Consider the following 27,945-nt stretch of genomic DNA (forward strand, 5'->3'; position numbering starts at 1 on the left):
ACTAGGCTTTGAAGTCTCATACTTGTAAGCTGCCGTGGGGGCACAGGGAACTCTTGTTCACCTGGGAAGGCTAGGGGAAAGATGGGTGGGAAATAGAAGCCCATGTTTGTTTTGTTTTAACTCAGAGCAAGAGTATTCTATAACATCCCAAAATGATACAAAATTCCACTTTCAGTGTACATGAAATTTCCGTCACAACCACGCTTGTTCATTTACAAATTGTCCCTGCCGCTAGCTAATAGGATACAACTGCAGGGCCAACCGGCTACAACAGAGATGGAAGTCTCTCTGGGCCCCCTGCAGGAGAATCTTGTCAAGCCCCCATCTGCAAAGGAAGACCGTCCCATGACCTACCTGCTTGCTTGCTTGTTTTCTTTCTTTTTCTTTCTTCCTTTCTTTCTTTCTTTTTCTTTCTTTCTTTCCCTTCCTTCCTTCCTTCCTTCCTTCCTTCCTTCCTTCCTTTCTTTCTTTCTTTCTTTCTTTCTTTCTTTCTTTCTTTCTTTCTTTCCCTTCCTTCTTTCCCTTCCTTCCTTCCTTCCTTCCTTCCTTCCTTCCTTCCTTCCTTCCTCCCTCCCTCCCTCCCTCCCTCCCTCCCTCCCTCCCTCCCTTCTTTCTTTCTTTCTTTCTTTCTTTCTTTTTCTGGTTTTGCAAGACAGGGTTTCTCTGTGTAGCCTTGACTGCCCTGGACTCACTTGGTAGATCAAGCTGGCCTGAATGCAGAGATCTGCCTGCGTCTGCCTCCTGGATTGCTAGAATCACAGGTGTTCACCACTGCACCTGGCTTGACCTGTTTTGTTTTGTTTTTTTTTTCCTATTCCCAAGTCCAGACAGGCTGAAAATATTATTTAGAAAGAAACAGAGCCATTTCCTGAGTCCTCCACCCCAGAGCTTGGGGTAGGCCTGGAGAGTGTCCTCATGGAATTGTCAATACCTGGCTGTTCCAACAAAGAACTAAGAAGGAAAGACAAGTGGTTTTCTTGCGTGAGGAAAGAACGAACAAAAAAGAGCTACAGGGTTCACTTGAGGTTTCCAGTTTTATCTCCTTTAAATTCTGGTCTATATACAAGTGGACCAGGTCCTGAGGAGGGGCCAGTCTACAGCCAGGTTTGTCGGCCATTAAGTCTCCACTCCATGGCTGACACTTATCCTCAGGTGAAGGGGAAAGAAGGGAACGGAACTAATAGTGGCATCTGTGGTAGAATTCATTCAGCGTTGGTCGGTATCGGTGGCATTTTTTCCTGTTGAGCCACTTCCATTGTTTCTGACCTGTTTTTGTTTCGTCCCTTCCCCTTTTCTCTGCCTCCTGTACACAAAGGTGATCTTAAAGGATGTGGACTCACTTCTCTATGTGGACACTGATGTCCTCTTCCTGAGGCCCGTGGATGACATCTGGAAGCTTCTGAGGCAGTTTAACTCCACCCAGCTTGCGGCCATGGCCCCGGAGCATGAAATCCCCAAGATTGGCTGGTACAGCCGCTTTGCCCGGCATCCTTTCTACGGTTCGGCAGGGGTGAATTCAGGGGTTATGCTTATGAACTTGACTCGAATAAGAAGTACCCAGTTCAAGGTAAGCAAGAGCTTGAAAATGCCATCTAAAAGGCTGGAAGTTAACAGCGATAGTGGCGCACGCCTTTAGTCCCAGCGCTCAGGAGGCAGAGGCAGGCAGATCTCTGAGTTCAAGGCCAGCCTGGTCTACAGAGTTGAGTTCCAGGACAGCTAGGAATATGCAGAGAAACCCTGTCTCAGAGGGGAAAAAAAAACAAAAAACCAACCCAGTAGGGACGCACTGTGGGCGTGGCTATGCTGATTTGGCCTGTGGGTGGAGATGGAAGGACCTAGAGGAAAATACTTGACTGTTGTCCACAGTTCTGAGTTTTTGCTCAGAAAAGCCCAGGTGGCTGTGGAATGTGAAGCTTCGTAGTCTCCGTTCAGAAATGCTATGCGATATTTCTGAATTATATAGTGTCTGAACTCTGCCTAGCCAAGGCTTCAAAGCTCAGACCCCAAGCAGAATGACTCGAGAGGTGTATTTACGTGAGTGTCAGATTTCTGTTCGTCACTGAGCAGGGTCTCTTTTCTACTAGTAAAAAAATAAATAAATGAAAAGAACCAAAATGAGCATCTTTAGATGACAGATCCCATTCTTCTCATGCTAAGAATAGGAGGCTGGAAGGTAGCTCAGTTGGTTAAGTGCTTCCTTTGCAAGTACTTAACCAACTGTCTTTAAGCCACAGAACCCACTCCTTTTTTAAAGCCAAAAACTATTTTTAAAAAGCTGGGCAGTGGTGGCACATGCGTTTTACTCCAGCACTCAGGAGACAAAGGCAGGGGGATCTCTGAGTTTAAGGCCAGTGTGGACTGCAGAGTGAGTTCCAGGAAAACCAGGACTGCATACCGCAACCCTGTCTTGAAACAAAACAAGAGCCAGATGTGGCTTGCCATCCCAGTGTTGGGGAGACAGACGCAGGCAGATTTCTGAGGATCACTGGCCAGCCAGCTTATCCTGGGTGGTAAGTCCCAGGTCACTGAGAGATCCTGTCTCACAAAACAAGTAGACGGTCTCTGAGAAGCAACATTGGAGGTTCTTTGGCCTCCACGAGCACTTGCACACATGCTCCCATTCACCTACCACACACATGAATGAATGTGCACATACATGTATACATTTATACCAAAAAAGGGAGAACAGCTGGTTTATAGTCCATACAGGATTTCAATCCACAGCATGCCAAAACAATAGAAAAAGGAGAAGAGGAGGAGGAGGAGGAGGAGGAGGAGGAGGCCAGGGGCTCTGTAGTTAAGAGGGCTAACATCCACATGGCAGCTCACAACCATCTGTAACTCCAGTACCAGAGGATCCAATATCCTCCTCTGGCCACCATCGGCACCAGGCACACATGTGTTGTGTGGACATATATGCACACAAAACACCCATACACATTAATAAAAATTCTCAAAAAGAACAGGCTAATCTGTATATCATTAGCAGTCATACGGTTTCCAAAAAATATCAAGAGAACAACAATCTCATACTTTTATGCCTTCGAAACTTCCAGAAGAATGCCTAAAAGAGACCTGTAATTGTCCATTGTAGATGCTTTCCTGGAAAGTGGGAATGGGATCTGGAGAGAGCAGCAGGAGCAATGCACTTTTTAACTTTTTTATCTTAAAGTACAGGTTGAACACTTAGTTTGTGGGTGTGCAACGTTTAGCTTAAAAAGCCCCAGCACTCTAAAAGTCCAGACGAGAGCAGTGCTGGACGTGATAGGTCAGCCTGCCTGGCATGAGCAGCAAAGAGACCCCGTCTCAAACAAGCTGGAAAAGGCAGGGCCAGATGCCAGAAGGCTGTCATCTCGTCCCCACATAGGAGCTTGCCCACACACACATGTGTGCTTGCCTCCACACACAAGCAGGCACTCTCATACACCTCACACACCTCAAAACAGAAAGGAAAAGGCTGATGAGATGACTCAGCAGGTAAAGGGGCTTCCGTCTGACGTTGCAAGCCTGATGACCTGAATTCCATTTCCTGAACCCACAGAAAGGTACAGAGAAAACCAGCTGCGGGAAACTGTCCCCTGACCTGCACGTGAACCCCACAGCACATGTTCACACATACATAACACACACACACCAATAATAAATAATTTTTTTCTGGTCCACCCTGCATCCGTAGGTGTGTCTCCCAAACCTCTACCCACCACCTTTGCTTTGCTTGGGTCTGGGCCCAGGATAGCAGGACCACACCTGCATTTGCTCCGTGTCTAGGAAAAAGGAAAGTGGTCCTCATTTTTAAGCAACAGGGAGCCCTTGCTTTGCCTCAGCTGCGCTCATGGTTCTCTCTCTTCCAGAACAGCCTGATTCCAACGGGCCTGGCTTGGGAAGACATGCTGCTCCCACTGTACCAGAAGTATAAGAATGCCATCACGTGGGGAGACCAGGATTTATTAAATATTATTTTTTATTTCAACCCAGGTAAGTGCTCTTTTCAGAATGCCACTGTGTAGGAGTATGCCCACTTCATTTCCCAGGGAACATTCCAGGCCTAGACTGCACAGAGAGGCCTGTGTTCCTCTGGCCCGCCCTTGTATCTGCCCCCTGGATATCTGCGGAGGCAGGTCCTCAGCCACTGACACAAAGGGCTGAATGTTGAAGCCTCCAACACTGCGCTCCAGTTCTAGAGAGTTATCTCTGCAATCTTGCCACACCATTCTTCCAAGAAGGGCTGTGAGAAGTGGCGTAAGGCACAAAACCAGATGACAGTGTTTTCCTCTCAGCACAAGACCCTCACAGTGGAGCAGCTGCTAGATGAAGGGAGATGGTTCTTAAAGTTTAAAACAAAGTCACCCTGTCCAGAGTGAAGGAGACCTAGAATAAGATCTCAGATCCCCCAAGAGTTTATTTTGTTAGACAGAGCAAAAGAAAATTTTGTATGTTGTTAATGTGGTGGTTGAGGGAAGGGGCATTTGGGGGAGGGTATCCTGGTTGTTTATGGTGGGTGGGGGAGGGGGTTGTTTTGTTTTGTTTTGTCAATTGATCCAAGCTAGAGTCCTTTGGGGAAAAGCAATTCCAATTGAAAAAAAAAAAAAAAAAAAAAGATTGGCCATAGGCAATTTTATGGGGCATTTTCTTGATTAATGATTATTGTGGGAGGCCCAGCCCACTGTGGGTGATGCCACCACTGGGCAGATGGTTCTGAGTTGCTGAGCAAGCCCTGGAGAGAAAGCCAATAAGCATCACTCTTTTATGGTCTCTGCTTTTAGTTCCAGCCTCCAGGTTCCTGTCCAGTTTGAGTTCCTGACTTCCCTCAGTGCTGGACTGTTATCTAGAACTGTAAGATGAAACCCTTTCCTCTCCAAATTGTTTTGGTCATGGTCTTTATCAGAGCAAATAGAAACATAACTAGAACAGAGAGAGATGAACATTTCTGGTCTGTGTTTTTATATTAATACCTAACGCTAATAATGTTTTCTCCTCCCCATCCCTACCCTTTACTAAAAGCTTATTTAATTTCATTAAAATAAAAACCATGGTTTTCTTTGAGAAAAATTTTTAGGGGAAATAAGGTAACTCTTATCTTGTCCTGTCAGCACTTCCTTTCCTGAGGTAGAGACCCAGGTTGATAAAGATTCTGCCTATGGGACATGTCACCCTTAAAGAACTTGTTATGAACCACAAAATGGAAAGGAAAAGAAAAGCATCTGCTATGAAACCTAATTATGTATGTCTCTGGATAAAAAAGAATCAAATCCTAGGAAAGCAAACAAGCAAGTCAGTATAGGTTTGAGGGAGAAACTTGCAGTACTAACTACATGAGCAGAGGCAGTCTTGGCTCTTCATGTGTGAGTTTTGTTTCTTTCTTTTTTTTTTTTTTTCTTTCTCCTTAAGCAGAAATGGTCTTTTCTGTAGGTCATGGTGCATCAGTTAGGATTAGGATTCTAGGGCCCTGTAGATAGTCCAAAGGGTGCTGGTTAAATAAGCGGATGGAGTGTCATAGAGTCAAGGAGTAGGACTGCCATCAGGCTCAGCCCAGTGACTTGGTGAGAAATGCCGGTGCCATGCACCACCTCCCACTGATGCTGTTTGTTCCTCTCTTTGAATATTGTCAGTCTGTTCCTCAGGCCTCAAAGCAATGTCCAGAGTTTCTGCTATGGGTCCAGCCACCCACAGAGACTAGATTTATGGCGATTCCACACTCCTTAGGGAGAAGTCACAGGGTTCTGGCAGAGATCAGCAGGGCCAGCATGGAGTTGGGGAATGACATCTGGAGTGTACCATTGCCTTAGCTTAATCCTCATTGTGACCAAATACCTGACAGAAAGAACTTCAGGAAAAGGGATTTATTTAACTCATGGTTTTGGAGTTATAAGTCTGGGACAATCTGGAGAAACGGCTCACACCATGTTTTCAGAGAATGTGCTAGAGGCAGCTTACTCATGGTGGCCAGGGAGCAGAGAGAGAAGAAGGGGGTCCTCAGGCCAAGTCAAGCCTTCAAAGGCACACTCCCACTAACCTTCCGGGTAAGCACTATCTTCTAAAGTTTCCAGAACCTTCCAGATAATGCCACCAGCTAGAGAACCATGCTCAAAACCTGAGCTTATGGGGGTATTTTATATTCACAGTCTAACAATTAGTTACCAGGTGGCAGGTGTTAGGATAAAATGGAGCAGGTTGAGGTCAAGGTGTACCACTAAGAGATCTATCTAACACAAGAAGTTTATTGGGGGAGGGAGGAGAGTGAAAGGCTGCCTCAGAGTGGAGATGTGAGAGAGAGAGAGAAAGACAGACAGACAGGGGGACAGGGAGACAGAGAGAAAGAGAGAACAAGAGAGAGCCGAGATGTCCAGAGGGACCTTTTAAAGAGTGGACGTGTTGCTACGCAACTATTAGTGACAAAAGTGGAAATGCACTGTACCTGGCACTGATGTGGCGAATAATGACATAAGCTACTGGCACTGAGTAGCTGAAAGGCAGGTTGGCAGAGCGCCTAATTCACAACAGCAGGTGCTGGTCTAAGCCTTATCTTATTCAATCTTCATAATGACTGTCTTGATCAGTGTTTATTGCTCTAAAGAGACACCATGACCATGGCAACTCTTAGAATTTAACTGGGGCTGGCTTACAGTTTCAGAGGTTTAGTTCATTATCAGTGTCAGCAGGAGCACGGCAGCACACAGACAGCATGGTGCTGGAGAAGCAGTTGAGAGTTCCACATCCAGATCCAAAGGCCCAGGCTTGGAATGAGCTTTTGAAACCTCAAACCCCATCCCCGGTGACACACTGCCTACAACAAGGCCACACCTCATAACCCTTTCAAATAGTGCCGTTCCCTGGAGACCAGATATTCAAATCTATGAGCCTATGAGGGCCATTCTCCTCCAGACCACTATAATGACCCAGCATTTTATAGAGAGAAAAGTCAAGGGAAACAGAGGTGATGATTCTCAGCAGAGATAATAGGTGGCAGCACAGGTGTATACAACCAAGGTCCACACTCCAGTTACTTAGCGAGGCGGTGGGGAATGTCTAAGACTAGCATGGAAGGCCCTGGAGCACCTAGCATGGGCATTTTTGATTCTTGTTATTTCTTTCCTTTAAATATGATGTTTTGGGGGCTGGAGAGATGATTACATGGTTAAAAATGTGTCCTGCTCTTGCAAAGGACCTCAGTTCAGTTTCCAGCAGCCACACCAGTCAGTTCACAACTGCCTGTCACTCCATATCCAAGGGATCTGACACCTCTGTTCCCTGCAGGCACTTACCCATATGCATGTGCACACACACACACACACACACACACACACACACACACATGCACGCACACACACACAAACACACACACACAAACACACACACACACTATTTGACATGAGCGTCTCCATCTATATTCCTAAGCTGAGAACAAGCCATTCAAAAGACACAGTTACTTTGCCACAAATCCTCTTAGCTTATCGAGGAATGTTTGAGGACACAGTGGTGGTCTGAAGAGGAACGGCCCTCATAGGCTCATCTGCTTGAATACCCAGTCATTAGAGAGTGGTGATATTTTAAAATGTTAGGAGGTGTGGCCTTTTTAGAGGAAATGTGAGAATAAAGGTGGGCTTTGAGCGTTCAAAAGGCCAAACCAGGTTCCAGTCTCTCTCTTCCTGTTGCCTGGGATCAGGACGTAGAACTCTCAGCTACTTCTCCGATACCATGTCTGCCTGCACGCCACCACTCTCATCATGATGAGGATGGATTAAGCCTCTGAAACTTCAAGCACACCCCAATTAAGTGTTTTGTAAGAGTTGCTGTAGTCATGGTGTCTATTCACAGCAGTAGAACACGAACTAAGACAGATAGGATCAGTGAGTAAATAATACTATAAACATCTTCATAGTGACAGTTCTGGAATTTTGGTTTATTTTCTTTGGACTATCGGAAAGAGTGAACTATGATTTGCCTCGTGCTCTAGCAGAGGTGTGGTTTTGCCAGCTGCAGTTAGTGTCTGTGATTGTGTGACATTAGGAATTCTGGGAATTTTTCAGAGGCTATGTAAATGCTAGCACCCCGATAGGTAGGGGAGGGGGTTGTTGGTCGTCCAAGGGGGTTGTTTGTGGTTTGTTAGTAGTCATGCTCAAAGAAGAAAAGAATTAGATTCAAGGATCTGTATCTCTGTTTTTCTTTCTCTCCTATCTAGTGATAAGCAGTGAAACAGGTGGCAGGAATAGAGAGTGGGGAAAAGAAGACACCACAGAGTAGCAAAGACTAGCGACACAGCTTTGCACTTTGAGTGCATTGCCTTTAGTTGGGGCTAACCCCAGCTTGGTTTGATGGCCTGGATACCTCCTTCTGAGGCCCACGGAGCCAAAGATACTGTGACATAGTTAGGAAGTTGTCCTAAATCCTGGTTCTTAGCAGAGCCTAGAAAGCAACCAAAAGCTCTGGTGTCAGGTCAGTGTCAGGTGAACTCACTCGCTGTTCTCTGTGTGGCTGATTGCATTTTATGCTTTACCCAGGCACTGTATTAAACATTAGCTCTCTCTAATGAACATCTAAGGACAGCCACCTCTATAAGTTTTCCGTTCACTTATTTTGTGTGTGGGTTTCTGCAACCTGTATTTTTTCTTTTTTAAGACTTGTCGCTTTTAGCATTGTAAAAAAAAGAGGGTGATAATATTGGCAGCAACCTAGGAGATAAACATGTTTATTGTTGAGGCTTATTGGGTTGCAGTGGAGAGAGCCATGTAGGTAAAGCATGCAGCACGTGGCTACAGGGTTAGGGTGATGAGAGTCTCCTGCAGCCAGTAACCTGCTTGCTGGGATGTATTTAAAAGCCATTAGCTAAAAACTGTTGTAAACTTCCTGCCATAATTAGATCGTAAATGTGTGTGGGTATGCAATTGCCTGGCTAGGTTACAGGCTGACAGGAGGGACTAAAGCCCAGGGGGGCTGTACAGGCAGCTGCTCCCACAGGACATTTCCTGGTATGTGAGCCAAGGTGGCTGTTCCAGGATGAAAGGCTGAACTCACATAATGAGTGTATGAGTGTGTGCGTATGTGAGTGTGTGTGTTCATATGTATGCATATGTGTGGGTGTGCATGCATGTAGAGGACAAAGGTTGACTTTGGGTGTTTTCCTCAGTCACACGCCATCTAATTTTTTTTGAGGCAGGGTCTTTCCTTGAACCTGTAGCTTGCCTTTGAGTATACAGTCTAGTTGGCCAGCAAACCCAAAGGCTCCCGAACCCATGTCTGTCTCCCTAGCCCTAGAATTGCTGCTGCTGTGCCTGTGTGTGGGACTCAAACTCAGGTTCTTGCTTGCAAGACAAGCACTTTACCGGTTGAGCCATCTCTTCAGCCCATGAGCTCATATCTTGACAGGTAAGTTTGAGTCATGGGCAGAGTTTAGTAGAAAGCAAACCTGACCAAAACCCAAAGGAACTCTGGTGGAATGAATGAGCTGTAGTGTCAGGGGTGGCCACGTGGGTCAGGTGAAGCCACGCTTTCCAGGGGCTGTCTTTGAAATGCTGCTAAGAACTGCAAAGATTTCTTGAGACTTCAGAAGCGCCCTGGGCTCTGGCATCTTTTCTTCTTATGAGCTTCCAGGGTCTCTGACAGAATTCTCTGTTTGCCCAGCTCTGATTGCCAGCCAATGCAACCATGAGAGACCACAGCAAATAATGATGGTTTTCTCATAGTTCTTAATTCCAGTGGGAGAGAAGTAGCCTGGCTGTGAAGACCAACCTTGAGCTGGGAGCAAGGGGCCAAAGGAGCAGAGTTTTGCTCACTCACTGCATAGCTCCGTTGCTTGAGCTGGGAGCAGGGCTTATAGTCACACAGGTCAGATCTCATTAATGGACTTATTTTAGATCCTAGAGCCCTGGCCTAAAGTGTTTGTCTACAATGAGTGAACACAGCAATGGAAGCACCCAGCCCCAGGCAGTAGTAGTGAGTGCTGTGCTGTGACCAGCTCAGTTACCTCACATTAAGGCTCTTCTGGGCACTGGTGGGGTGGGAAGATCACGAGTCCTGAAGCGTAAAAGATAAACGTGGATGTTTTAGGGTCCATGTAAGAAATGCATGGTTTGTGGTTTTTGTTTTGTTGTTGTTGTTGTTCTTCAGTGCAAGGCCTCAGAAGTCTTGGCTAAATGGATGGGATTAGGAAAACAGATTGGCGGCTGGAGAGATGGCTCAGAAGTTAAGAGCACTGGCTAATCTTCCAATGGTCCTGAGTTCAATTCCCAGCAAGTACATGGTGGCTCATAACCATCTGTAGTGAGATCTGGTGCCCTTTTCTGGTGCACAGGCACACATGCAGGCAGAATGCTGTATAAATACTACATCTTTAAGAAAATAGAGTGGCAGAGTAAAGTAAATGAGAGAGGAACAAAATCACAGCAAGGGAACTGAGGGAAAGGGGAAGTAGGAACAGAAAGAAGCATAGAGCAGAAGACAGAGGTACTTATAGTATAGAAGGCATAAAGTTCATTCATTCATTCATTCATTCATTCATTCATTCAGCCTGTGTGCGCGCACACAAGAGCACACACACACGAAGGGGGAGGGAAGGGGAGACTGGCTGTCAGGTCATGGCCCTGCCTCTACCTGCTGAGTTCTGGGATTACAGGCGTGCACCACAACCGCCAAAGATGAGTATCATGTTGCACAAGCCTTTGTTCTGCTGGTGGAGGGCGGAAATTGAGTGGCGGGCTCACCTTTCTGTGAAGGTAAAATGATCAGGCACAAACTGTTTCATAACCCGCAGCACCCACTGGGTATGAATCATCAGAACTGCAAGGGGACCCTGGCACTGTGTGGACTCCTAAAGGTCATGAATGGATATCACCCCTAGAGAACCAGTTAATGACCTTTTATATAACTTTGGGGGAGAAAATAGGGATTTTTTTTTCTCTCCATCCCTCAAGTGTGAGACCAAGGGATTCAAGAAAGGGTGACTTGAATTTTCATTTTTTATTTATTTATTTATTGTGCTTGAGCCTCGTTGTGTGGCCTGTATTCAGCCTTCCCAGTGATGTTTGCTTAGCTGGTCTCCTCCTCCTGTTTGTAAGATGGACAGTTCAAATAGTAACTTCATACAGAGTTAACCTGTAAATACACAGACACATCTGAGTACTTGGAGGGGGTCGTGGGAAGATGGGAACACACATAGAGAGGTACGCATGTACAAGGGTGCATATGCACATATGTGTATAGGCCAAAGGACAGCCATGTTTCTCAGGGGGACAGGATCTCTCATTGGCCTAAAACTCACCACATGGGCCAGGCTGGCTGGCCAGAGAGCCACAGGGACCTGACTTCTCTGCTTGAGAATGCAAAGATGCTACCATACCTGGCTATTTTTACTTGAGTTTCTGGGGATCAAGTCAGGCCTTCAAGCTTTTACCACAATCACATTGCCAACTAAGCTAGCCCCTAGACCAAATCATATTTCTTTATCTCCCTACTGTTGATTGCCTTTATTTTGGTAACAGTGTCCCCATTGCTGGACCGAATTGCTCTTTCCCCATCTCAAGAGCCCTGCCCTCAGGTGATTCCCTGCTGAACCAGTCAGACCATCCATTCCCTGGTTTCTAAATCCTGCAAACCCAAGAGCAGAATCCACGGCTGGTTCACCCAGGCTGCAGGGCTGAAAAGCTGATGTCAATTAGTCTCCACCCTAAGCTGCCCTACTTCTGGTCCTGGTTCAGCCTCCCCTCAGATTTTATGGGCCACTTAGTTGTCTGCAACCCAATACAGATTGCTGTGCCTTTATCATTTCAGGCCAAGGCACTGTATTTATGGCAGCTCCTCATCTATCTCCCTTCCCCAACAAAACCCAAATGACTTACGTTCTTCTAAAACACATTCTGATCTCCAGAATGTTAACACCATCAGACCATTTTTTTTTTTTTCTCTCCTCGATGTGATCTTCCAAGGCCTTGTTTCTGTCAGAATTGCATCCCGGCTAAATCCTGCATTTAAATGAACCTTCTTGTGCGGTGACACAGGGAACGGATTCTTCCTGTGATCATGTATATGTACGGCATTTTGCATTTCTCGCTCCAGGAAGTTCTGTCGAGATCGAAATTGAATCTCTTCCTGAGTTTCATTTCATATCTGAGGTTTGGCGACCGGGTCACTCAGCTGGTATTTAGGAGACGCGCAAGGCCCTGAACTTACAGTCAAACATTCTTTTAAGTCTGTTTCATCCCAGCTGTTGTTCTCCACACTTGGGGTCGAAAGCTTCTGTCAGGTTCTCAGAGAGACCTGTGACTCACAAAATGGTCAAGAGTGTCCCTGCGTCTGCGGGGATGTCACAAACGCTGATCGTTGGTTTACTGTGTGTGATAGTCACTGCGTGGCTTGAACATGAAATGCTCCCTTTAGGTGGGTATGTTGGGACAGTTAATCCCAGCCCATTTTGGAAGGACATGGTATCATTGGGAAGTGGAGCCTCACCAGAAGTTTTGTATTTGGGTTTTTTTTTTTTTTTTTTTTTTTAATCTGAAGAGAACTCTAATCTCAGCTCCTCTTTTGTGAGTTTCTCCACTTGACAGAGCCTTTCCAAAGAAATGATTCATTCCTGACACTCTTGGGCAGTCCTGTGTGCTCGGCACCCTGTGTCACATTTGCTGCCTATTTGGTTTTCTCCTCTTGGGGATTGAACCTGGGGCTGTATGAATGTTAAGCAACTTCTCATCCTCAGCCTGATGGATATTAAATTTTGACTAAGCCACAAAAGGGAGATCCTGTTCGTTCCATTTTACAGACGAGGAGACTGAGGGATAGAGAAATACATGACTGGTTCCAGATTTCACTGTTCATGAGTGAGGATTTGGGGTTCAGATTCAAATGTGCTGGTTAGTTTTTTTGTCAGTTGGACACAAATTAGAGTTACCTAGGAAAAACCAGAGTTGAGGAATTAAGCCCATCATATTGGCCTGTGGGCACATCAGGGAGGCATTAATTTCCTGTTTAGTGATTGATGTGGGAGGGTTCCACCCACTGTGAGCAATGCCTCCCCTGGGTAAGTGGTCCAGCATTGTATAAGAAATCAAACTGGGCAAGTCATGCAGAGCAAGCCAGTAAGCAGCATCCCTCCATGGTGTCTGCTTCTGTGTCTTCCTCCAGATTCCTGACTGGAATTCCTGCTCGGAGTTCCCTTGGTGACACACTGTTACCTGGAAGTTGATATAAAATAAACCCTTCCTCTCCCAAGTTGGCTTTTGGTCGTGGTGTTAATCACAACAACAGAGAAGCAAACCAAGACTGTAGTCTATTTGATGCCTACCTTGGTTTAACTCCTTAGGAGTTTTTTATATAGTTTACCTGCCTACATCATCACTACTGGGTGCCCCTTCGATCATTGATCTCAGAATTCAAACAAACGAGGTATACTTGTCCTGGGACTCACAGCCACCCTTCTGAGCATTGAAATTGGGCACAGAGTATGGTTTATAAATACTGAGTTTTAAGCGCCACACACACAGGTGACAGCCAGCATTGACTGTAGGTGTCTCTCCTCCTCTGTTGCCACCAGAGTGTCTCTACGTGTTCCCCTGCCAGTGGAACTACCGCCCTGATCACTGCATGTATGGAAGCAACTGCAAAGAGGCCGAGCGGGAAGGCGTGTCTGTCCTGCATGGCAACCGTGGCGTCTACCACGATGATAAACAGCCCACTTTCCGAGCGCTTTATGAAGCCGTCCGGGATGTAAGTGTGTCCTTCAGAGCACTGCGCGGCAGACACCTGCTTACCAGCATGAGGCGCTTCAAGTGCTGTGGCCCGTGGTCCGGGGGGACTTTGAAGGCCAAACACTCCCAGAGAGAACTCCAGTGCCTTTTGTCATCCCGTGGAGTAAGAGTTCAGGGTAAAGAGAAAGCAACAAACATGAGATTGTTTATTTAGTTCAAGCTTAGCATGTTGCCTGGTTACCAGCTCCAAGCTCTTAGGCAATCACGTCTCAGGCTGGTCAATTAGAAGTTGCCACACTGAAAGCAGCAGTTTTTTGTTGTTGTTTTTTCTTTATCTGTGTATGTGTGTGCACATGGTTGTGTCTCTTGCATGTGTATGTATGTGTGTGTGTGTGTGTGTATGTGTGTGTGTGTGTTTGTGTGTTGCGGGGGGGGGGGGGGTGTGCATATGGACCAGAGGTTGACACTGGATGTTTTCAACAATTACTTTTCACTTTTGTGTGTGTGTGTGTGTGTGTGTGTGTGTGTGTGTGTGTGTATGGGTGTTTTGCCTGCATGCATGCCTGTGTACCACATGTGTGCCTGGTGCCTTGGAGGGCAGAAGAGGGTGTTGGATTTCCTGGAACTGAAGTGACAGAAGGTTGTGAGCCACCACAGGGGTGCTGGGAATTGAGCCCACGTTCTCTAGAAGAGCAGCCAATGCCCTTAACTACTGAGCCATTTCTCCAGCCCCTCTACTTTATATGTTGAGACATAACCTAGAGTACACTGGTTTGGCCAGCAAACTCCAGGATCCTATCTGTCTGTACCTCCCCAGTCCTGGGATTCCAGGTGTATGCCAACACTCACAGCTTTTTACATGGATGCTGAGCATCAAACTCAGGCCTGTAAATTTGCATACAAGCACTTTACCAACTAAGCCACATGCTGTTAGGGTAGTATTTTTTAAAACTCTTATTTACATTTCTTATATCTTTCTCTCTACTCCACCCTAGTCCCTCCCAACACCCCAACACCAGGTAGGAGAGAGAAAGGGTTAGCGAGAGAGAGGCCCCAGTCCTCTTAGCTGCTTCCTGCTGGTTAGGGCCATCGGATTCTTTGGAGCCAGTCCAATCATCCTTTCAAGAGACCTCCAACTTCTAGTTTCATTGCATCAGCAGCAACCAGGAGGAGGGGGAAGCAGCAGCCTTCCTCCTTCTTGGAGCTCTTCAACACTCTCTGGGTTCTGGCATTTATTCTCTCTCCGGAGTCCTCCGATTTAAACTATCTGCAGCTAGCAAAGAGCTCCTCTCAGAGCCTGCACGAGACAAATAATTTGCTTCTGTGAACTGTCTGAATCAGTCCCACATCCCACTCGTGGGGTTAAAACAAAAACATGTTTATATCCACAACGATATACATAGCCTACCAAGTCCTTATGGACTTAATGCAAGCAAGAAGCAAAAAGAGATGCCTGCCATTTTTACCACCAAAAGGGATATGTGAGGGTTGTGTGGACACAACTCAGGTGGTAGGAATCGTCTCATAGCCAAGAGGCCTTGAGGAAAAGACTCCTGCATCTCATGAATCATGTAGCTGCGTGTGTTTGGTCTCAAAGTTCACATGCGGTCGGGCCCTCCCCCGTGGTTTTACTTTGCATGGTTTCAGCCACCATGTCTAACCATGGTCCAAAAATATAACATGGAAAATTCCAGAGTTATGTGCTTCATAAGTTGTAACTCGTTTGCTGTTTCATGTTTGTGTAACATGGAATTTGATGCCGTCCTGCACTGTCCTGCCAGGGATGTGAACCATCTCTTTGTACACATATCCACACTGTGTATGTTACCTGCCCACTAGTAATGTAGTAGCCCCAGGGTATCCAGGCTGTAGGGTTTGGTACTCATCATGATCTCAGGCATCCACCCAGGATGTAGACAAGTATACCCCATGATAGCAAGTAAAATGCTAGCATGCAGTGAAGAGGAATCTCATTTAGTTTGAGCCTACTCCTTGAAAAGATAGCTGAACACAGCAGTTCAGGATTCTGCCAACTATTCCCTTGGGACATTCTGTTTTGCCTTTTACCTTTTACCTTGATATTGAGCTTGCTGCTGTAGGAAACCAACAGCCAGTACTTGTAAGGAGTGCTGTCCTTAACTGTTCCTCCAAGACACGGAGCAGGGATCAGCAGAATTTTCCAACATGAAGAATCTGTGGGAGGTTTGTGTTTCAGCATTTATAAAGTTGTGGGAGAACACAGTGACCTTTTCCATTCATGTACTGTCACTGGCTTCATTGACAAACCAACAGCAGAGAGTATTAATTATGACTGTAGGGTCCACCATGCCCAAAGAATTTGCTGTCTACCCCTACCCTGACAAGAACTATTTGCCAGTCTCCTGATACAGACTTTATTAAAGATTTTTTTTTTCTTCTTCTTCTTCTTCTTGAAGACCTGCGAACCCACTGCTGCCATTCAGATAGACACATGCCGCGGCTATGTGTAGAGGTCAGAAACTAGCCTCGGATGTTGTCTATCTTCTACGTTGTGGAGGCAGGGTCTCTTTGTCATTCACGGTTTCATGTGCCAGGCTAGCTGGTTCTTGCAATTCTGGGGTCTCCCATCCTACCATAGGAGCACAGGGGGATTACAGGTACTACCATGGCAGGCTTCTTGTGGCTTCTGGGGATCCGAACATGGGTCTCCACCTTTTGTGGCAAGCACTCTTCCTACAGAGTGATGTGTCTTTGGGACCCACCGAGCCATCCCCTTGCCTGTAATACACCTCTGTGTGTCAGAAGATGAGCATTTTACTAAAGAGTTTCAGTTCTGGAAATCCCAGGGCTGTCCTCCCCACAGGGGATCCCTTAACATGCCTCTGAGTACCTCTTCTCCTCTTTCCTGCTGTTTAGTTTTCAAAGGGCAAGGGATAAAATTACACAATCTGTTATGCACTCAGCAACATTCTCACACTTGGTTTCTCAAGCAATGACTCAAGGGGAAACCCATCCCCCAGCACGAGTGGAAGTCATGAAAGCGTGCAGCCGTGGAGGCTCACTGGAGTCCTCTCCACTTTCCCTTGTGATCTGGCCCTGCTCTGGGGTTGAGCAATTGTGGCTGACGTATGACTCATCTGGTGTGTTCTCACAGGGGATCAGAAAGACTTTGCTTCTTAAACAGTTCTGCATAATCGCTCCAAGGAGTTCCATGGCTTGGCCTCAAAAGACAGTTTTCATTCAGGCATTTCTATCGGGACAGCCGCTAGCTCCAGATCAACAGGGGAGTGAACACACTCCATTGTAAAGCTGTGTTCCCCTATGCCGACCTCCTGCTACTGGGCCGTGCTGTTCTCATCATACAGTAAAGGATCAGAGCTGGCTTTCTGCCTGGGCAGACCTGGGCTCAAACCCCAGTTCTGTCACCTTCTGATTAGCCATTAACTGCTGTTGCCTTGCTGAGCCTCAGTTGATTTCCTCATCATAAAATGAAGATAATAAGGAGCTGGAGACAGGCTCAGCAGTTAGAGAACACTGGCTGCTTTTCTAGAGGACCCAGGTTCAGTTCTCCACACCCACATGGCAGCTCACACCTGTCTGTAACTCCATGACCTGACACCCTCACATAGACTATACGCAGGCAAAACACCAATACACATGAAAGAAAAATAATAAAAAATATCAAATCAAATAAATAATGTTACCTTCCAGGAGAAATGGCTCAGAGGTTAAGAGCATTTGCTCTTCCACAAGACCAGAGTTCTGTTCTCAGCATCCATGAAAGATGGCTCACATCTACCCATAACTCCAACTGTATAGGATCTAACAACCTCTTCTGGCTTCTGTGGGCATGCCCACACGTGTGGCACACACACACACACACATACTTTAAGAAAAGTATTATCTTCATAATGAGACAGTTATGAGAATTAACAAAATGATGGCTTTTAAACTGTAATCACACACCTGGCAGTTGTCTTCAGAATGTAGACATTGTTCTAATGGCAAACATTTCACATCTGTCTCCCTAGCTTGCTGTCTTTCTTTCTCATATACACACAGCCTAACCGTGTGTGTGTGTGTGTTTATGTTTATGTAGTGGGCTGGTATAACAGCGCCCATCATGACCCTCTGAAAAGTCATCAGACAGATTACTCTTCAGTAATTCCTTCATCTACAAAGCCTCATTTTTGCAGGAATAATTCCAGTTGCCTGGAATTTGGAAGCTAGCAGTTTAGATCAAACCCTGTGGTCAAGATCTCTATTCTACCAACGCGGTGGTGGTGCATGCCTTTAATCCGAGCAATTGGGAGGCAGAGGCAGGTAAATTTCTGAAGCCAGCCTGGTCTACAAAGTGAGTTCCAGGACAGCCAGGGCTCTACAAAGAAACCCTGTCTCAGAAAACAAACAAACAAATGAAATTTCTGTTTTAGTAGAGGAAGCCAGATATTATAAAAGTTTTTCTTAACAAAAATGATCTATCTGAAGTGAAAAGTGTCAAAGTTCTAAGAGGAACGGGGAGGTGGGAATGGAGAAGGATGTTTCACCAGCCAGCTTCTCCGGGAAAGCCTGTGTCGGCCTGGGACTCGCTCAGATGGGGGCATTCATAGGGAAACCCAGGGAAGATCCTGTAGATTGGAAGATGTAATCAGGAAAGATATAATCAACCAGATGATATAACCAGGTGGGAATGAAGTCTGTGTACCCAGAGCACTTGAGGAAAGTCACCTCAACTGTCATGGAGAGATAATGGGAGGGAAGAAGATGAGGCAGGGCCGAAGATCACCCAGAGCTTTTGAAATAGGATTTAGACTGTAGTGAGAAGTCTGGGCAGAAAAGTGACAGCTATGATTTATGGTGGCTTATGTCAACTAATTGCAGATTTGCAAGAGGGAGGCAAGGGGGTGGGGGTGGAGTGGACTGTTGGGGTTGATAGCAGCCATACAGCTGAGAGTTAAGCTATCAGGAATGTGTGTGGAAGTGGAAAGGTAGGGGGAAGGGCTGTGAAGATAGACTCCGGGAGACTTAGGACTGTCTGGCTGAGGGCTGTGGGAGAGAGCAACAGTGTCCCAAACCTGAGCTGGAGCTGCTCATTTTCAAACGACCTCATCACCTTGCCAACCCACACGCTGAGGCAATGTTTCTGATGACCTTGAAAGACTAGGGGACTTGTTCTAAGAAAGCAGATACCCATCCACTCTGCTTTGGGGCTAGACTGGCCTGCCAGTTCACCTTTCAGCTCCTCCCTCTTTTCTCCCTAGGCTTTTCAACTCTGACTTGATCTACCAGCTGCCCTTTCTCTTTCAATAGGATGATGATAAAGCTTGGCACATGCTAGTTTCTAAGCAGCCCAAAAGGTTTATTTTGGAAAACACTGCTCAGTCGTGTATCCCACGGGAAAATAAGAGACATTAAACAAGTCAAATCTTCAAATGTTCAATACTGAGTGAATTTTTTAAAAACTCAAAATTAGCACCGGCATTTGGCCTCTTGATTCCTTTTCCCCCAGCTTTCCATGCCCGACCCTGTGCTGTGGATCAAACCCAGGACTTAAAGTGCCAAGCAAGTGCTCTGCTAGTGAACCACATCCGCAGCCTGGCGCCCACAATATGTTGCCAGTACGTTGAACTTGCAATTGCTGCCGAACTCTTGGCCCTCTGTAGGCCCTGTAGACATGGCCTTACGTTTCTTGATTGGCTAATTAATCAATTGATTAGGGGTAGAGATGTGACTCAAAAGCAGTTGCTGCTCTTGCAGAGGACTCTGGTTTGAATCCCAGCACCCACATAGTGGCTCATAACTGTAATTCTAGTGTCAGGGAATCTAGTATCCTCCTCTGACCAATGTGGGTACTAAGCATGCAGGTAGGGCATGTACATTCATGCATAATCATATAATAATAATAAACTTGTTGAAAAATAATAAATAAATTCAGTGTTTTGTTGTAGATGTCAAGTGATTCTCTGCTTTAGGCTTGTGTTCTACTCAGAGTGATATACACAATATACATAGATATTTATGTATATAGTGTGTATACATATGGAATTTTATATACATACATATACATATATACACATATACATATGTGTATGTATTGAAGGGCCGGAGAGCTATATGATCCCATGGGGCTGTCCCCCTGGGTCAAAACTTAGTAACCTGACATTGTGTTGTGTGTTTTAATAAGAGTGTTTTGTGTTTTACACATCACTTGAATAACAAGCGTTTTCTGTCTTTCTTCTTTGTCATCTTTCAGTTTCCCTTTCAGGACAATCTCTTTCAATCCATGTACTACCCTCTACAGCTGAAGTTTCTGGAGACAGTGCACACCCTGTGTGGACGGATCCCCCAGGTTTTTCTCAAACAGATCGAGAAAACGATGAGAAGGGCTTACGAGAAGCACGTCATCATCCACATGGGCCCCAACTCCATGAGCTGAGTGTCCTCTTGCCCTAAGTCAGCCTGGGGTCTGCTAGCAAGGGCACGGATCCTTATGCTGTCTGGACATTTGTGTGTGTGTGAATATTTAATGGTGCTCTGTGACTGTCGAGGTTATATGTTGCTGAGTTAGTTATTCCTGAAAGAGAATGAGCTTTCCTTTATTTTCTTCTGAAATCCTATTTATCTTTAAAAAAGAGTTTTTATCATGAACTTAATATTGTTCCAGTGGGGTGAGAGAGGAAAGGAAACTTTTTCTAGCCTTCAAATATGAGACCCTGTTGCTGTATGCAGGTATCATAATTATCTGGTGTTCTTGAGACTCTCCCTATTCAACTTGCTCTCTCACACCCTGTTAAAAACTAATACCCGTTGGGGCTGGCAAGATGGCTCAACTGATAAAAACATCTGCCACCAAGCCTGATGGGCTGCGTGCAGTTCCCTAGGTGGAAGATGAGAATTAATTCTACCAAGTTAACCCCTGACCTCCCTGTGTGCCCACACTCACATCCATGAATAAAGAAATATTAAAAACTAATAATAATAGAGGCTGATGAGACGGCTCAGTAGTTGAGAGCACTGACCTGGGCTTCATCTCCAGCACCTACGTAATGTAATGGTTCACAACCATCTGTAACTCCAGGTCCAGGGATCCAGTGCTCTCTTCTGTCCATCACAGTCACTAGGCACATAAGTAGTGTGTACAGATATACATGCAGGCAAAATACCTTACACAGAAAATAAAATTATAAACTTTTTAGAAATTAAAAAATAATAATATATGTTATGAGACAGGCAAACTCGGAGAGAGTATAGGTCAGTGAACCACAATCAAGGTTAGATTGGACATAATCCTACCAACCACTTGAAAAGGTTGTGCCCATTTTAATGCATTTCCTTCCAGACTCCTTAAAACCCCCACTGACTTCTGCATTTCCCACTGTAACGCGTTTCAAATGTGCAACCTCAGTAAAGACCAGCCTCTATGCTGAGCTTTCATAGAGGAGACTAAAAAGTCAGACGAGATAATTACAGGCACTGCCGTGTCGGAGAGAGGCTTTCAGACCAGCTAATTGGGCTGCGTTTCAAGATGAAGCATGTGTCTGAGAGTGCATCTCAGAAAGATTGCTGAGCTCCATGGAGGGCTCAATCATGAGAAATCTCTATGCAACAAAAACTTCTGAAAGAAAGCCCAAGGGATCTCTTTAGCAAAGAAGTATGAGTTTCTCCACAGACAAAAGCACTTGACTAGACTACTGGGCAGCGGGCAGAAATCAAAGGACAATTCAGATGTTTGTTTGGTTTTCGTTGTTTTAATTGTATTTTTAACTATGTTTGTGTGTCTGTGTCTGTCTGCGTCTGTGTTTGTGTATGGGCATGTGAGTGCAGGTGCTGATGGAGACCAGAAGATGAAGGAGTTAATCCTCTTGGGCTTGAGTTACAAGTGAGGCCCCTGACTTAGGCGCTGGCCACTGAGCTTGGATTCCCTGCAAGAGCAGCAAGTGCTCTTAACGACTGAGCCCTTTTGTTTTGTTTTACATTTTTAAGACAGGGTTTTACAACCTGCCTGCCTCCACTTCCAAGTCAGCCCTGGATTTGCAGGTGTGTGCCACCACACCCAGCTCCAGTTTCAGATTTAATTTGCTCAAAGTAAATATTTTTGATAATTTCATTGGCAAGAAAAATGCAATTCCTAGCAGCCTCAGATCTCTGTTTTTCTTTTCTTTTTCACTGTGCTTAGCCAGCTCTTAGCTTAGAGGCTTTACAATCCTAGCACCTCGCTATAGGAGAGGAAGCTCTTATCCTGCCCCCGAGAGGGATCAGACTTAATCCCTAGTTGCTCTCAAGGTTGGCTGTCAGCGAAGGGACATTTTGCATAATGCTTTATTTATCTCAAATGACTTTTGCATAGGTGACATTTTTGATGTTTCCTGCAGCCTAGAGAAGTAGGAGGGGAAATGTCTCATCCTGAAGAGGTGGTAGGAAGCCTCAGCACTACAGCGGAGCACTGGGGTGGCAGTTGGTGTGTGACAGTCACAGTTGTAAAGCTGAAATGGTTAAGGCCATTCTCTCTTTGTGCCTGCCACCTGCTGTAGTTAGGGGAATCACCCTGTGATGCGTTACTCTCGTTCTTTTTACTACCATTTCGTGTTCTCACTAGCAGACAGGACATCTTATTTTGGGTCTTTCCGGCTGTGGGCACAGGGGAAGTGGGGTAAATAACAACAAACTGGGTTTTTAGTGATGGAGCCAGAATGTACAGGGTTTCTCTCTGTAACAAACTCTGACTATCCTGGACCAGTAGTAGACCAGGCTGGCCTCCAACTCACAGAGATCCACCTGCCTCTGCCTCCCCAGGGCTGGGATTAAAGGTGTGTGCCACCACCCAGCAATTATTTTCTATACTAAGGTATTAGGATGGGCAGGGTTTTCCCCGCCCTTGGTATTTCCTGGCAAACACCTTTGAAATCTGAGAGCCACACACATTTATTCAATGAACTTCTAAAACACGTGATCTGTGGTAGGAAGCTACCGGCTGCCTTTCAGCTCCTTAGGCGGCCCTGAATCTATGCCGGGAAGGGTGAATGCTGGTTCTCTCATCTCCTCCTGTTCTGCCCTTTTTTTTCTTCTCCTCCTCCTCTCTCGCCTCTTGTCTTATCGTGTTTCTATTGCTGTGAAGAGACGCCCTGACCGAGGCAACTCTCTTAAAAGAAAGCATTTAATTGAGGGCACACTCCAACGAGGACAGGCCTCCACCAGCTAGGGGCTAAGCATGCAAATATATGAGCCTATGGGGGATGTTCTGATTCAGACCACCACCCCGCCCCTCTCCTGCCTCCTCTTTCTTCTCATTAAAAAAAATAATAACAATAACCTGCTTCACAGATGTAGCTGTGGAGTTCTGTGTAGAGTGTCAGAGCACTCTTATAGCGGTGACCATGCTTTTGCCTGCGTCAGAAGCGAGGCTGCACTGGCAGGGTTTGTAGAAAGCCTTGACATTACCTCTTGCTGTTTATTTCCAATGTAAATCTGAGAAATTGTGACTTCCATGAAAATTCTAATACTTGAAGGTGTCCCGTCTACAGAATCAACTTGAGTGTCTCCTTGACTTTGACATTTTAGCACTGGGGTACACGCTCTGAACTTCAGTCTTTTGTGACGTTTGGAGTTCGTGCTCAGTGCTGTGCCTCGCGTGAGCCCCCTGCACTTTTCACTGTCTGCTTCTGAAATGAGCATTTGCACACTTCTGGAGTCAGTATCTCAGATTGAATTGGTAGTGTCCATAAGCAAAAGTTAAAAAAAAAAAAAAGCATAATCAAATTACAATTCACAGCCACAGCTCTGGGCATGGTGGCTCTTATCTGCAATCCCAGAATTTAGGAAGACAGCTGCGAGTTAGGGCCAGCCTGGACTACATGGTGAGTACCAGCTGATCCAGGCCTTAAAAAAAAAAAAAAAAGGTGGAGGGGAGACTGGGGAGATGGATCAGCTGTTATGAGCACTGACTGCTGCTCTTTTCAAGGGATCAGGGTTTAATTCCTAACACCTGCATGGTGGTTTACAACCATCTGTCACTCCAGTTCCAGAGGGATCTAATGCCCTTCTGTGGCTTCTTAGGATAAAAGGCCTGCACGTGAAGCACAGACACACATGCAAACAAAATGCCCAGTACCTATAATTTTAAAAATGTAAAAACATTCAAGCATGACACATGCCTTTAATCCCAGCACTTGGGAGACAGAGGCAAGTGGATCTCTAACTTGGAGGCCAGCCGGGGTTACAGAGTGAGTTCCAGGCCAGGGAGGGCTACATAGTGAGACCCTTTCTCAAAAACAAAACCAAACGCACATACACACACACACACACACACACCTGTCTGAGAAAAAACGAAAAGTTACCGTGATTGATCATAAAGTAGTGACTCTGAATGTCAGACAGGACACCAGCCACATAACTGTAAAATTATAGGAAATACATTTGACATTTACTCAAAGAATAAATGCTGTATGCTCAGTGAACTCAAATGGACATCATTTCTTGATCACATTCAGAAACTCACTGAGTGTAATAGTGTCATTTAAAAGAGTGGCAGGTAACTCTTCTGCTTTTGTTTCCTGCTGCATTTTTATATTTTTTTGTTTTTGCCTTCTCCATTCCGCCTGTGATAGAAACTTGTGGGTAGCACAGGAACCTGGGCTTTAGTGACCCAAGTGACAGAACTTGGGGACACCCCCCCCCCCCGTGTAGCTAGAAGAGAGCTCTAACTAGACCTTAGAGCCAATCTTTCATGATGGGACTGTTTCAGACATTTTAAAAGGCTAACACCTGCACACACTCATCCACACATATCGTATACCCTTCAAAAGAGACGCCAACTTTTACTGTACCTGTGAGTTGAAGAATTACGCACAGTTAACCCTTAGGTCATTCATTACACAATAACCCTTGCTGGCATTTACCTCTGACAAGATTTCTCCAGCAAAAGAGAAAGTGCTTTGTTCTAGTTTTTGTTTTACACAGGTCAAAACTGGAAATATCCTCTTGAATCTCCAATATAGAACTTTTGTGTGTGTCACCATGTATGTGGGCACATGAGAACCAGGCGCAGTGCTTGCTTCACTGGGCTGACGTTTCCATTGTCATTGAAAAAGCATGTCCATTGTTCGGAGCTCCTAAAGAGTCCTTGCATGTGGGGTGGGACATCGTCGTTGTTATCAGAAAACATTGATGTTTTTGTTGCTGTAATTTTGTTTGCAAAGAAATGCATTAAAAAGAATAATCCAAAGAAAAGGAACTATTACAGAGCGTAAACTGGGAGGCAAGTACCAAGATGAAATGATTGTCTCATCTTTTTAAATGTCACCTCCTGTTTTACCTTTTTTTTAAACTTAAAAGCTTTAAATATGTATTTGTATTACTTTTGAATTATGTATGTGTGTATGTATGTTTCTCTTTATAAAATTTTAAGCCTAAAAGTGTATCTTAAGTATGTAAACTAGTAAAGAGTATTTAATACGTAGCATAGTTTATTTTTTAAAAAATCATTAAAATTTTTTTACCTTGCTTATGATAGTGTCATAATAAGTTATTTGTTTCTAGTAGTCTTCTCCGTCCAAGGAAGAATAAGGAGAATTTGGAGAGTGTGAAAAAGCTCTCCATAATCACTTGTTGTGTTTAGGAAAATCGTGCTTGACTTGTTGGCCACAGCACATACAAAAATAACTGCTTCAAAGGTTTCAAGCTGATAGAAATATTTTTCCTAGCACCTCTTTTTAAAATCAGCACAAAATGATCAGTTCATCTACTTGATTTTCTCCTCATATTTAAGACTACGCTGTGTTTTTTTTTTTTAAGTTTAATTATGGGTATGTGTGTATACAGATGTAAGTATGTGCATATAAGTGCAGTACCCAAGGAAGCCAGAAGAGGGTGTTGAAACCCATGAAGCCGGAGCTATATGCTGCTGTGAGCATATGTTTCCCAGCGGGAGCCAAACGCAGTATTCTCCAAGAGCAGTACCTGTTCTTAATAGGGGAGCTATCTCTTCAACTCCTCAAAATCAAATTTAAGTCCTACGGCCACCTTTGTCTGGTAGAACAGAACCTTCCCCACCTCACTAGCCCTCTGTGTTATGGGAATGTGCTGTCAGTCTCCTCCTGTAACATGCTGAGGAATAACTGAAGAAATATACATTAAATGTTTGATAGGCATGATAAACAGTTTATATGCCCACACCAGCTACTGTTGTCACCAGGGACCTGCCTACCTAAGCAGGAACTTGTGGTACAATAAGCCCATTTGGACTGTACCAACCTAAATTCAAACAAAGCTTGTCTGCCTTGGCCCTCACCTATGCAGCACCGGGTGGGGTGCCGACTTACGTTCATCTCACATGAAGGACCACAGCGATACATATATTGTTCTTAGTGTATATTGAATGAGTGAATGTTTTCGTGTGTGTGTGTGTGTGTGTGTGTGTGTGTGTGTGTTTCCCTGGCAGTGGTTCTCAACCTTCCGGATGCTATGACCCTTAATGTAGTTCCTCATGTTGTGGTGAGCCCCAATCATCAAATTACTCCATTGCTGCTTCATAACTGTAATTTTGCTACTGTTATGAATCATAATGTAAAGATCTGATATTTGATCCCCAAAGGGGTTGCAACCCACAAGTTGAGAACTTATGCCTTATGGCTTTATACAACTAGAAAGGAAGTGGAAGTCTTGACTGTGGAACAAGTCTTGCATGTCTCCCCAAGGTATCCTTCGAAAGATTTGGAAGCTACATTAAATATGGTGCTTCTTGAAAGCAGAGATGTAATTAAGGGTAGGACACTTTCCTAGCATGCATTTCCTTGGTTCAATCCCCAAACCAGGCCCCCCAAATAAAAAAGAAAGGAAGGGGAGAGGAAGGAGGAAAAGAAAAGAAGGAAAGAAAGCAAGCCTTTATGATAGATAGGAAAAAATAATAATGGTTAAAAAAAATTAATGGTTCTAAGCCAGGCACCACAGTGCATGCTTGTAATTCCAGCACTCAGGAGGCTGAAGTTGGATGATCAGGTGTAGGAAACTAGCTTGACTTCTGTAGTGAGACCCTGTCAGGGGTGTGTGTGTGTGTGTGTGTGTGTGTGTGTGTGTGTGAAACAGAGAAATACAGAGACAGACAGATAAGAGACGAAGAGATACAGAATATAAACATGGATTGGCTCATGAAAGTGAAAAGGTACCCACCCTACCCTTCCCCCCAAAAAAAATCTGTGTATATTCAACGGCTCAGATGATGCCAAGGGAAATGTATCTCTTTCACAGTGCTTTTGTCATGAATATTTTATTGCAAACAATTGGACATTCTTCTAGGAACCCAGCCATAAAATTTTCATGTCATTTCAATAGCATCTTTCCATCTGTAGAAACACATTGTCTTCATGTCCAGAGGAAAAATGACACTGCCAAGCTAGGCCAAAAAACATCACGACAATTATTCTCCTAATGTTTGTTTTAAAATTATTACAATATTCATTTTCCCTGGGTGGTAAACAACTATTGGCCACCTAAAGCCCTCACCAGAAATAATTCCATAATCTAACCAAATGGGCAGTTGGAGGGAACTTGTGATAAGCCCGATCTGTTGGACAAGAGTAATTCAGCAGTACAATTGCAGGCAAATTCATGAGAGTGGAAATGTATCTGCCATGTTTCTATAGTATGTGTGTCATTTATGACATGAAGTGTGACTGACAAGGGCCTTGTGAGAACACTTGTTCTTACTGGATATGTTGGGCTTATCAAAACAATAATATTCCCGCTCTCGGGGATCTCCATGCTGGGTTAAATGACAAAGGAGTATATGCTGTGTTAGAAATTTGAATTTTTGTTTTTCTGAGACAGGATGTCTCTGTGTAGCTCTGGCTGTCCTGGAGCTCACTCTGTAGACCAGGCTGGCTTCAAACTCACAGAGATCCACCTGCCTCGGCCTGTGCTGGGATTCAAGGCATGGACCACCACCACCAGGCAAAAATCGGATTCTTTTTCAAAGGTTTATTTTGTAGACATTAGAGGTAAACTGGTAGGATTCCATTTTCTCCTTCTGCCATATGGGTCCCAGAGATCAAATTCAAGCCATCAGGTTTAACAGCAAGTGCCCTTACATGCTGAGGCATCTCACTTGCTCAGAAATGGGATTTTTTCATTTAAGTTATTATTAGGAATCATTTCAAGAATACAGAGTTAAAAGAAAAAATTAAGGAATCATACCAGGTGCTGGAGAGATGGCTCAGCAGTTAAGAGCGCTGGCAGCTCTTTCAGAAGCCCCAGGTTCAATTTTCAGACCCACAAGGAAACTCACAACTGTCTGTGA

General features: G+C 44.9%; 1 protein-coding gene across 1 annotated transcript in view; it reads left to right on the plus strand.

Annotated features, from left to right (window-relative positions):
- Gxylt2 (glucoside xylosyltransferase 2) overlaps nucleotides 1-25,107 on the plus strand; it is an 86,204-nt gene extending 61,097 nt beyond the window's left edge. The window contains exons 4-7 of the mRNA XM_021639500.2: nucleotides 1,316-1,567; nucleotides 3,852-3,975; nucleotides 13,523-13,695; nucleotides 19,909-25,107. Coding sequence (XP_021495175.1) covers nucleotides 1,316-1,567; nucleotides 3,852-3,975; nucleotides 13,523-13,695; nucleotides 19,909-20,091 — 732 coding nt within the window. The 3' untranslated portion in view covers nucleotides 20,092-25,107. The remainder of the gene's footprint in view (nucleotides 1-1,315; nucleotides 1,568-3,851; nucleotides 3,976-13,522; nucleotides 13,696-19,908) is intronic.
- Nucleotides 25,108-27,945: the final 2,838 nt, after the last annotated feature.

Source organism: Meriones unguiculatus, chromosome 5 (assembly GCF_030254825.1).
Source record: "Meriones unguiculatus strain TT.TT164.6M chromosome 5, Bangor_MerUng_6.1, whole genome shotgun sequence".
Lineage (NCBI taxonomy): Eukaryota > Metazoa > Chordata > Mammalia > Rodentia > Muridae > Meriones > Meriones unguiculatus.